Here is an 11,735-nt window from a genome sequence, read left to right as displayed (position 1 = left end):
ACAAGAAACTAATACAGATTTTTGTACCTAGAAGTTGAATTCTGCTTTCACAAATATCTAAAAATATGAAAGTGACTTTGGAAATGGATAATGGACAGAAGCTGAAAGAATGTTGAGAAGCTTGATGGAAAAGCCCTAGACTGAATTGAAAAGACTGTCAGTAGAAATTAAAACATTAACGGTGATTCTGATGAGACCTCAGAAGGAAGTAAGAAGCACGGAAGAGAAAACCTGTATCATCTTAGAGGATATACACGTTGTCACAAGCAAAATGTTGGTAGAAATATGAATATTAAAGGTGCTGTTGATATGGGCTCTGAAGGAAATAAGGAACATGTTATTGGAAACTAGAGGAAAGACAATCCTTGTTATATACTGGCAGAAAACTTAGCTGAATTGTTTCCTACAGTAATGTGGACAGCAGAGCTCACAAGCAATGAACTTATATATTTAGCTAATCAGCTTTCCAAGCAAACTGTTGAAGGTATGGTCTGATTTATTCTTGCTGCATATAGTAAAATGTCAAAGGAATAATATAAATTGAGGAAAAGGCTATTAAGCAAAGGGATCCAGGACTTAATTTGGGGAATTCTCAGTCTATTAGGTTGCAAAAGAGATTAAGTAAAGAGATTCACTCTCAGGAAGATGTGCTCTGGAGAGAAAGTCAAGAGTATGGCTCTGTTTGCTGGTACTGAAGAGATTAGATATGTGACTCATGAATCCCTTCAACCATCTCAGCCATGCCCGGAAATAGAGATGAGATAATATAGGAAAGATACGTGGAGGACCCTCTGGTCTAATGGCATGAATCTCTAGACACACTTGGGAGGCCCACACAGCTTTTGAGAATGTTATATCATCAGAAACATTGCCAGATTGAACTGAACAATACAGAGGCAAGACAAAATTGGAGAAGGTTGCCAGACTCCCAAAATACTATAGGCATGAAAAAGGTAAACTCCTGATAAAACTCCTCAATTGCAAACATATGCCGCACTTCAAGAGAAAGGAACCTGAAACTAACACAACATTGTAGATCAACTATACTTCAATTTAAAAAAAGAAGAGAGAAAGGAAGAATGACTCTGAGGGCAGAGGTGTAGGCCAAAGGGCAGAGCCTCAAGCCACAGAGGATTATTCCCAGGACTTGAAAACCAGTGGAATTTGCCCTGCTAGATTTCAAAATTGCTTAGGACCAGCGACTCCTTCCTTTCTTCCATTTTCTCCTATCTATAGTTACTATCCTATGCCTGTCCCACAACTGTATTTTGGGAACAGATAAATTGTTTTCTAGTGTCCAAGTCCAAATTTTGCCGCAAGAGAGATCACACCCAGAGTTCCACCCATACCTAAGATACTTAGTTGATGAGATTTGGTACTCTTAAGCTAATGATATTTAAATGAGGTTTGGGGCTTGAGTTGATTGATACTGCAGTGGATTGAGAAATTTGGGGATTTGGCGATGGAGTGCGTGTATTTTACATGCAGGATGGACGTGAATTTTTGAGGACCAGAGAGCAGACGGAATAACAGCCTTCCAAAAGATAACCACTTCCCAGTTCCTGGAACCTATAAGTATTACCTTTTAACAACAACAAAAGAGACTCTGCAGGTGTGATTACATTAAAAATCTTGAGATAGGGAGATCATCCTGGATTATCTGGGTGGGCCCTAAATGTATCACAAGTGTCCTTATCAGAGGGAAGCAGAGGAGGATTTGACAGACAGAAGAGAATAAGGCAATATGACCACAGAGGCAGAGATTAGAATGATGCAGCCACAAGCCAGGGAATGCTGGCGGCCACCAGAAACTGGAAGAGGCAAGGAAAAGATTCTCTCCTAAAGCCTCTGGAAGGAGTGCAGCCCCTCCGACACCTTGATTTCAGCTCAGAGAAACTAATTCAGATTTCTGGCCTCCAGAACTGTGATAAATAAAGATCAGGATATTTCACTTAAACATTTAAAAACATACATATGTACATAAATTTCTGTTGTTTTCTGCCACAAAGTTTTTGATAATTTGTTACAGCAGCCACATAAAGTTATGAGTGATTATAGAAGATTATGTAAATATATGTTAAATATCCTTTGTAGCTTTAAGATTCATTCATTCATTCATTCATTCAACCTGCCAAGAAATATTTGGGGCAAAATCGAAGAGTAATTAGAAGCACAGACCTTGGACTCAATTCAACTTGAGGGTAAATTCCAGCTCTGCTACCCACTGATTGTGTACTGGGGACCTATTGGAGAAGAGGTTGGGGGGAGTAGGAAAGACTTCCTAGAAAAAGTGACTTCTGACTCCGCTGAGGAACACCGCAAGCCCTAATTACATGGCCATTCTTTTTAATACTATCGTTGTAACTATTAGTATGAAGGGGTAAAACATGTTTCTGGTTATTGGATCTTATAGAAAAAGCACGTATCAAAAAAGCACATATCCAAAACTGTGGGGTTTTTTAAGTTAGTAATTCTTAAGTTATTAGAGAGGTCCCACAGGGCCCTAGGAAAGACATCATATCTGAGTAAGTTGGAGACTGATGGGGAGAATTTGAGATGGCTGCTCGCCTCAGCTATACCATTTATTAAAACTAAAGCAAAAAACACACAGCCAGACAGTAAGAAGATGTAGGCTGAATGGAAAGGGAACATCTGAGCATGCGTGCAGACGGGCCTACGGAACCTGGAGTGGCCAATTCTGGTGGAAGGCAAACTTGCGTCAAACGGAAAAATCGAAGTCTCCACCCACTTTGAAGAGGCCCTCCTGCCTGTGGAGCCTGGACTGAGAGACCCACTCACTTGCGTCCCCCCTCCCCACGCGTGCCTATTTTCCTGATCTCTGATTGGCCAGATGAAGTTCACTGCCTGTTCTGATTGGTTTACTGTCCTTGGGCCACGGAACTGTGGGATTTCATCTCATCGTGAAGCGGCCATTCGCCACCGCTCACCGCTGAGGTAGGTTCTCTCTCAGGGACACTCTGGATAGGTTAAGGGAGGAAAGCAGAAAATGGGAGCTTCTGTCAATAACTTAAGTGGTTGGGTATTTTCTGTATTTCCCAACATCCTCAAGATCGTTAGGACTGAGGGACGACTTTATAAAGCCTTTCGGCAATCTCCGTCAGGCAGTCGTAAAACCAAAAATATCTTCGGTCTGTGAGTCTCCCTAATAGCTCTTCCTGAGGGAAGGAAAACTCCCCTCAGCCCGAGAAACCCCCAAATCAACCCAATACCCCTATATCTCCTTAACCGGATGTAATATAGCCTCTGCCTAAGGGACTTTTTTATTTCTTCCTGTGAGATAAAGAAGCGGCGTTCTTTGCATCAGACCCTCGTCTCCCTCAGAGATTCCCAATGCCGTCAGTTTGGGGAGCACCAGATTGTTCACTGAAACTTCCCACATTCTCAGCCTGAGTGATGGCTAATCCGATAGTATCAGAGATTCCAGCTCTCCTCCCTCTAATAATTTTCAAATAACCTAGAAATAGCCTTTTTAAAAATTGAGGTATAGTTGATTTACAATATTGTATTAATTTCAGGTGTACCACATCATGATTTAATATTTTTATTATTATACTCTATTTAAAGTTATTACAAAGTAATGGCTATATTTCTCTATGCTGTGCAATATATCCTTATTGCTTATTTATTTTATGCATACTAGTTTGTGCTACTTAATCGCCTACCCCTAACTTTCCCCTCCCCCCTTTTTTCGCCCCACTGGTAACCATTAGTTTTTCTCTATATATGTACATCTGTTTCTTTTTTGTTATATTCATCTCTTTGTTTCATTTTTTAGATTCTACATGTAAGTGATAACATACGATACTTATCTTCCTCTGATTTTTTTCACTAAGCATTAAACAGTCCAGGCCCATCCATGCAGCAAATGACAAAATTTCATTCTTTTTCATGACTGAGTAGTATTCTGTTATTTATTTATTTGTTTGTTTGTTTATTTATTTATTTAACTCTAGCCAAACCCTAGGGAAACTACTAACAACAGTAACCAACCTCCCTCAGAGACTCAATGTTGCTTTGATCATGCTCACAGAAAACCTGTCATCCCTAACCAATACTTCTCCCAGAGACCTCCAGCCCCCTATTCTCATCTGACTTCCCTCTGTGTCCTTCCTCAGGGACAGACAAGACAAGGACGGAGAAAAGTAGAACTTTAATTTCGGGTGACTAACTGACTGTGGCCTCCCCTCAGCTCTTTCTCCCCCCACAGAACCTTTGACCTTGTGGACAGAGAGATTCAGGTTGTGTTCCTTCGAGATCAGACCAATCCCAGCACCATGAATAGAGGCAGCTCCTTTGTAAAGAACTCCTGTGATGATACCCAGAAATTAGAGAAGAAATCCAAGGTGAGGTGATCTGGAGGGGGCAGAGGAGTGGCCCAGGGGACAGTGTAGGGTGACTAGATGTCTGAAAAGGTGGGGTAAGAGGCACTGGGAAAAAAGGAGCAGGGTGTCAGAGGGAGATCCATAGCTTCCCACTGTCACTCTGTCCTTGCCTAGCATCTCTGGATACGAGATCTGTGTCCTTGCACCGCTCTGGGTGGCTCTCAGTCCATTCTGGAAGGTGAGCACAGCACATTAAGCACCTACTGCACACCAGGGGAGAGGCCGGGGAATGTTACTCATGTTCTCTCAGTTAGCCATGACATCAACCAGGAGGGTTATTATCTCCAGTTTACAGATCCAATGTGGAGGTCCTGCAGCCAAGGAGGAGTACCTGGCTGAACGTCAGACATGTGTAGCTGATTTGCTGCCGGGATTTCTTTTTCTTTTTCTTTTTCTTTTTTTTTTCTAGGCTTTCAAGGATATTTCCAAGTACTTCTCTAAGGAAGAGTGGGCAAATCTGGCATACTCACAGAAAATCACCTACGTGTATATGAAGAGAAACTATGAAACCATGACTGGTCTAGGTAACAAAGTTCTGGGTCCAGACAAGGCTGGAAACAAATGACCATCCCTCTTTACACGCCGTGGCTTCTTCTCAAACTGCAGCAAGTGGCCTACACTTCCCTTTTGTGAGGGAAGAAATCCCAAGGCAGCTTTCAGGAGTTATGCTCTTATAGTGCAGGGCTAAGGACTGGGAGTGACCACAGAGATGCTCAGACCTGGATCCCACGCATTTTCTCTCCCGCTGGCCCTGGTTCAGATCCCCTTCCCAACTGCTGAGCTTTACTGTTAGGGGTGTATCCCAGCATTCCACCCTCCTTTCAGGCTGTCTCTTAAGGAACAAATATTTTGTATCTTTCTAGGTCTCAAGGCCAGCATGCCAAATTTCATGTGTCCTAGAAGGCCAACCATAAAATTCCGTGAGCATGATTCTGAGGATAAGAACCCTGGGAATCAGAGTAAGTGACAAGGGTCTCCTGAAGCCCACCTACTTTGGGGTGCAGCTGGGGAAATATTCTTAGGAGTTTGTTTCCTCATAAGCATCATGGTTGAATGGGAAAAGTTGGATGCAGAAGGTTAAGTACAATCAGAGGCCATTCATATAAAATCTTAAAACATTGAAAACAAGAATTTTATGGATAGTAAGTACATAGTAAATGTATTTTTTTAAAAAGCCTGAGTTAGAATAAAACCCATCAAATTCTTGAATGAAGAAGTAAAAAAGGAGGGAGGGCAGGGATCAGTGAGGGCTACACAGATGGCTTTAGCTGTGACTTGTTCATAGTGTTTTGTTATATTTTGGATAAAGAACTCAGAGTGATCCGAAGTAGCTACGAGGTAATGTTGAAATCCAACTAGACTCAGTGGTAGATGCATACGTTTCCAATATTTTTCTCCATGATTTTCTGTATGTTTGAAACATTTCTCTTTTTAAAAGGAATTATTGTTCTTATTAAACACCATTAATGAATCATAGGATGATTAAGAAAAATGTAAAGTGTAAATCCACCCAAAACTCCCAGAGTGAATTTCATAGTGCATAGGTATTGGATAAATATCTTGAGAGAAAGTGATCAATGCATTGTAATGGTATGTATGGTTATTTCCCTTTGTTTTACCAAAACCAAATAGCTGTGTCACTCCTAATTGAACCTGACTCTCTTTGTTGAGCTTAGGAGAGTGTTTGAGAAAGCAGTCCTCCACACGTTGAGTTTCCCTACTTGTCAGTGAGCAGAGGCAATGCAGGGTAAAAATACGTGACAGATTCTAGAAATCTTTGTTCATTTCAGCAGTGTATGTACACTCACTTAAAAAGGGGGGTGGGATGCGTTCACTTGGTCTTCAGCTCCGACAGCACAGTTGTAAGAAGACAGGGTCAGAATGTTCAAACTGTCTCCAATAGACCTATATGACTCTCCAGCTAAACAGGCCAGATTCCACAAGCTCCCAAAATTACTGCAAGAGGGCTGAAAATCCAGTGCTTGATTATCTACAAAGCTTTTGATATGAAAGGGCAGTCTTTATGCTGGAAACATTCCAGAACCGCTGGACTAAATCATCCATAGTTCATCATACACTTAATAGCTTCATTGAGGTGTAATTGACATACTGTAAAATTCACCATTTTAATTATACAGTGATTTTTAGTTACGGATGCCACACATCTTTACACAGTTCAGATACCCAACCAATCAATTTAATTCTTTGGGGACAAAAATAAGAAATATGTAATGAAATAGGACGAGACAATGATGGTGTTTAGTTCGCATTTTATAAACCATCCTTTTTTAGAAGGAAAACTGTGAATTGATGCCACACATAAATGCATAAACTGTTATTAAAGATAATCCAGAGGCCAGTCTCCAAATAACTCCTTGACAGCGAGTGGATTCAAAGCCCTCTGCTGCAGAATACCTTGATACTACAAGAGTCTCTCTGCAGTTTGGGAATATTTACCAACAAAGAAAAATTCTAATTTGTCGCCTCCTTTCAGAAGAGTTTCCTCAGGAGGTTTTCAACATGCAAGAGAGAAAACAACTGAAGGTGAGTACCTCCCGAGTAGAAAGGACCGGAGACCATTTCTCTCTCCGTGGATGTGAATATTAGTAAAAGTGGGAAAACACTGAAAATGACCTGGTCCTCACTGCCTCCCTGTCCTGATCACTTTATCACAATGCCTGATGTAGTAGCAATAGCTTAGTAGTAATCAACAACAATTATGATAGCTGATAATTCTTTTGTTTTCATAGTGATGCCAGATATTATTTTAGGCAATTCACATGGATTAATTTTGTCCTTAAGGAAAAACCTCTAGGATGTTGCTACTATTATTGTCCCCAAATAATGAGGATGTTATTATAATTGTATTTAATATTTACTTACTTTCTTTTATGATAATTATTATTGTTATTAAATAATATTAAATAAGTATGTATTATTTAATTTATTATTATTGAGTTAATTTAATTTTTATTATTACCATATATAATTTATAATTTATGGTTATAATTATAAATTTAATAATAATAAAGATGCAGATATTGTGGTACAGAGACGTTAAATAATTTGCTTGAGACCACAGTGGCAGTGGTAGTAGTCTAATCCTCCAAGCCATTTCCAATTTCATGAGCTTTTCCTTATGTTTATGAAACTCAGGCGTTTGGCTTAGGGTTTTACTCCGCAGTTGCTACCGTCACTTCTGTTAAGACTCCCACTGTCACTACAGGAGGTACCAGCTCCCCTCTGCTCAGTCAAAGGGCCCCTTTTGGATCGCTGGGACTGCCGGCCCTTCCCTGCCGTCAACTCCTTTGGGGCCTTATCTGTACCTAAGGCATCTCTGAAGCCTCAGTCCCAGCCCAGGGGGACTCTCAGAGGTTTATTGAATAAGTTATTTCATGATTGCAGATTAAACTCTAGCTTAATGAAGGGATCTGGGGTGGGATTTCCAGGATGGACACAGTCGAGAGAATTCAAAGGATCGTAAAAGGAGGCATTCATTGTTCTTATTACCACATTTAAAGTCTTTACAAGCTCAGAAAGTGCTTTCCTGTAGCTCGTTTTACATTTTGTGTTTACTGTTTCATGAAAACGAAGGCGCTGAATGAAAGATGGCTTAAGACTGTTGGTCGATGACAAACCCTGACACAAGTAGAGTTGATACAGGAACCACCTCTCCTAATTCTCTCTCCCTTTTTTTTCTTTGTTTTTGGGGGGTTTGGGGGGGATAACTAGGTTTATGTATTTATATATTTACTTTTAATGGCGGTACTAGGGATTGAATCCAGGACCTCATGCATGTTAAGCATTCGCTCTACCACTGAGCTATACCCTCCCCCACCTCGCCTAATTCCACATTAAGTGTGCTTGCCGGGGTAGGACGCTAGGTCACATCTGGCACTACTTTCCCTGCTGTCTGCACTGATTCCTGTAAACCATTCCTTTCTTCTCCTTTCCCTATATTCATCTCCCCCACACCATTTTCCAGCAGTCTTTTGTCCCCTCTGTACATTTTTCATTTACTCTCAACTGTTCACTAGCTTATATTCGATCCCTTATATTTTATAGAAGCCTCGTCTTGCTTTCGCAGACCTCGTGGGTTCTTAAAATGGTCTACTTCCCCAAATCTTCCGTATACCACACTCTTGCTTATGTGGAGACTTCTGCTGTTTGCGAGAGAGTCAGTCTGGAAAGAGCTGGAAGACAAGATTTCTAGTCCTAGAAACCCCCTTCATTTAGACCTTTCCCTTTCCTTCTAACTTCCCAGTTCCTCATAATGTAGGTACAGATAATAGAACGATCTTCCAGAGTTGCTGAGAATTTTAATTAAAGCACTGAATGTGAAGACATTTTGTAAGCTCTAAAGCGCTAGAGAAATGCCATTGATACTGTTTATATGTGACCTTCGCATTAATAAGGTGATACCTGAGAAGCGTGAAAAGGAAACATCTGGCTCAGAACAGGCTCCGAAACAGCTGTGCCCCCTGCAAAAAGAAGTTAGCTCTGATCAGCAGATTAAGGAGATACCAGGTAAGAGGAAACTGTTTGGAAACACCTCCCCTGGCTTCCCTGGCCATGTTCAAGTGTGTGGTGTAGGTGTGGGAGATGGATCCTGGACAGGCTTGGGTCCAGGCTGGACTGGCAAGCTCGCCCAGCTCCCGCTGAGACATTAGAACATGACTTCCAGAGTCAGAGACTTGAGTTGTCATCAACATGAAATCAGGTAACCGAGGGGGAAGTCTTCCAAATTCTCTGAGCTCCAAATTCCCAGTCCATAAAACGAAAGTAAAGCATCATAGTTCACAGATTGTTCAGAGGTGTCCAATTACATCTAGAAGGCTCGGTGCTCAGGTCATTCCGTCTGGGATACCCTGGGAACATATCTTACTCAGAATTTTATGCCTACCCTCAGCTCAATGCCTGACACTCAATATGCCCTTAACAAATAAATGCAGAATAAAAGAAGGTCTGAGTGAATGTTCTGGTAAATAAAGCGGTTGAGAACCTAAACCTGACAATGGGAGGAGCTGGAAGCGAAAACCCTGACTGGCGAACGGTGTGTATCGGGTGTGTGTTGGTGCGGGTCTAACATCTCAGCCTCCCTGAGCCAGAAGGTATAGAAAACAGACTATGGAGAAAGCCTGTGGCCACTTGGGCGGGAGGAGGCATCTCCTTATCTGACAGAACAGGGCCCAACCCTCCCCCACTCACCCGACCCTCGTTTACCAGTTCTTCTTCACCATAGGACCCAAGATAGAGAGAGTTAAAGTCTGGGCCAACAGACTGCGTGAAAGAAAGCACCGCGTGATCTATGAGGAGATCAGCGACCCCGAGGAAGATGACTAATTCTGTAAGTTACCCTCCAGTCCATCCTCGTATCCCTGCAAAATGTCCTGTACCGATAGCCCATCTTGTCGCTGGCTCCACACATCATTCCTCTCTCCTGGTCCCTTGTGTTGTAGCTCTGAGGCTAAATGAGGAGGTTTCCCAGGCTTTTTCTACCCCCTTGCTCTGAATTGCCAGAGATCTTCCCTGCCCAGGAGGCTGTGGGCTCCCAAAGCCCAGGTCAGCTCCTGATGTGTAAGCCATGCCTTCCTCTAGCCTAGAAACTCGGAGAACAGGTAAGGGAGTCACTGAACAGAAGGTTTGCCCCCAGGAGCAGTGGGGGATGCATGTGGATCATGAGGGAGGGTAGCATCAGAGTGCGCAGGGCCATGTAGTTCCCAAGGAGAAGATGAGTAGTAATTTCTCAGTCAATTGGAGCTCACCGCCACTTACTTTCCTTTTCTTTCCTTGCCTCAGCCCCAGGGATGTGACAAGTGCCCATGATAAGAAGCAGAACCTGGTGGCCTTTCATGAACATGGGCATGGCTGTGAACTCCTGGCCATCAGGTCTAGAAAGTGAAAGAAGGAGTTCACAACAATGACAAGTTAAACCTGATTTTTTATTACTATGTTAAGCATTCTGTTAGATGTTAAAATTTCGTTGATAAGCAAGATAAATACCTAATACCTAATGCCTATTTCTGTGTATTCATGCATCTATACCTTTAAAAAAAAAAGCAAGTATTGTTAAGTAGTCTTTGCACAGAACAGCATTAACCTCTCACTCTCCAGCTGCGACAGTTACTGAGGACAGTTCTGGGTGTTTGATTCCAAATGTTTTTCTCTACATTCACACACACACACGGTACCACAGTGAGCATCTCCTACCTGCTTTTCCCCATTAGCAGTGTGTCCTGAACAAGTCTCTCTCACTGTTCAGTGGATGCTCCAGGCTACAAACTTTTGCTGTTCATTTACCCTGCATCAGTCATTGACAAAGAATAAACATTTACAAAATTTCCCTGGCTGTTTGTTCCTCTCGTTCTTGTGCACGCAACCCTGTGCACGTGTGTGAGTGTTTCTTTAATGCACACATTTTTCGATGGAGAATTGCTGTGTCAAAGGGTTCATTCATCCAACACCTGATGGGTTTGTACTGTGTGCTGAGTCCCGTTCTAGGTGCTAGAGAGACATCACGGAACAAGATAAAAAACTCTCCACACACGTGGAGCTGACATTCTAGGTGGGGGTTGTTTCTAGTTTTTATTTTGATGGATACTGTACACCCCGATCCCGGGGCAGGATTCTGCAGGTGGATGGATGCCTTGGCCTTTGTTCTCCATAAGCTTCCAGGGTCAGGGGCTGGGACAGTCCATTTGGGAGTCTGCAGGAGAAGACAGAGATGAAACTGTCAATCGGAGAACGTGGAGGACTAGGGAAGGAGAGGTCTGCTGTGGGGCACATGGTGGACAGGAATGGAAGAGTCCACTTAGCCATGATGCAAGGGAGCAACAGATGGAAAAGTCTCCTGGACAGAGGCATGAAATTTCCCATCAAGGGTCTCACAACCAAGGGCTTGGGGGCTGGGTGGGGATGAGGTGTTAAGAATGGGACAGTCCTCTCCCAGACATCCCATTGCGGGCCACAGGATGGAACAGTCAGCTCTGGGGAAGGGAAGAGAGGAATCTCTTCTAGAACAAACCACCGTGTGTGTTGGGGAACGTTAAGGCCGCCCATGGAGATTCAAGGTGACTTGCATGGGACGTCAAACACCAGCCCCAGATGGAGGCAGTATTGCACTGTTTTGACCATCCACAGCCCATTTCTTTCACCTCCAGGCTCTCTCCTCCAGCCTTGGAAGGGCTCCACTCTCCTGCCAAAGCCTCCAACTCCCCTACCTCTGTCTTCATCCCACCTCTGGACCTGTCCCCTCACTCCAGTAGATTTGAATCAAAGGCAGGAGGAACCATAAACCAGCAGATGATTGGTTCCTGGTGAAGGGCGAGAATC

At 42.8% G+C, this 11,735-nt stretch overlaps 1 protein-coding gene across 1 annotated transcript; it reads left to right on the top strand.

The window, feature by feature from the left end:
• The first annotated feature begins 2,851 nt into the window (after window positions 1-2,851).
• On the top strand, window positions 2,852-10,336 carry LOC105105502 (putative protein SSX6). Its single transcript, XM_010999294.3, has 8 exons — window positions 2,852-2,955; window positions 4,229-4,364; window positions 4,813-4,927; window positions 5,267-5,362; window positions 6,898-6,947; window positions 8,819-8,930; window positions 9,646-9,750; window positions 10,203-10,336. Exons 1-7 carry the CDS (start codon window positions 2,852-2,854, stop codon window positions 9,744-9,746), a joined length of 714 nt encoding a protein of 237 aa, XP_010997596.1. The 3' UTR covers window positions 9,747-9,750; window positions 10,203-10,336.
• The last annotated feature ends 1,399 nt before the right edge of the window (window positions 10,337-11,735 follow it).

Source organism: Camelus dromedarius, chromosome X (genome assembly GCF_036321535.1).
Source record: "Camelus dromedarius isolate mCamDro1 chromosome X, mCamDro1.pat, whole genome shotgun sequence".
Taxonomy (NCBI): domain Eukaryota; kingdom Metazoa; phylum Chordata; class Mammalia; order Artiodactyla; family Camelidae; genus Camelus; species Camelus dromedarius.
Note: the sequence above shows the minus strand (reverse complement) of the source record. Positions and strands in the feature narration are given on the sequence as shown.

What these genes read in the sequence shown, in the direction of transcription:
- LOC105105502 (XM_010999294.3), top strand. Translation starts at nt 2,852, where the DNA reads ATGAAGTTCACTGCCTGTTCTGATTGGTTTACTGTCCTTGGGCCACGG. An exon ending in CGCCACCGCTCACCGCTGAG is followed by an intron (nt 2,956 to 4,228) that starts GTAGGTTCTCTC and finishes CTCCCCCCACAG; the next exon opens with AACCTTTGACCTTGTGGACA. An exon ending in AAGAGAGAAAACAACTGAAG is followed by an intron (nt 6,948 to 8,818) that starts GTGAGTACCTCC and finishes CGCATTAATAAG; the next exon opens with GTGATACCTGAGAAGCGTGA.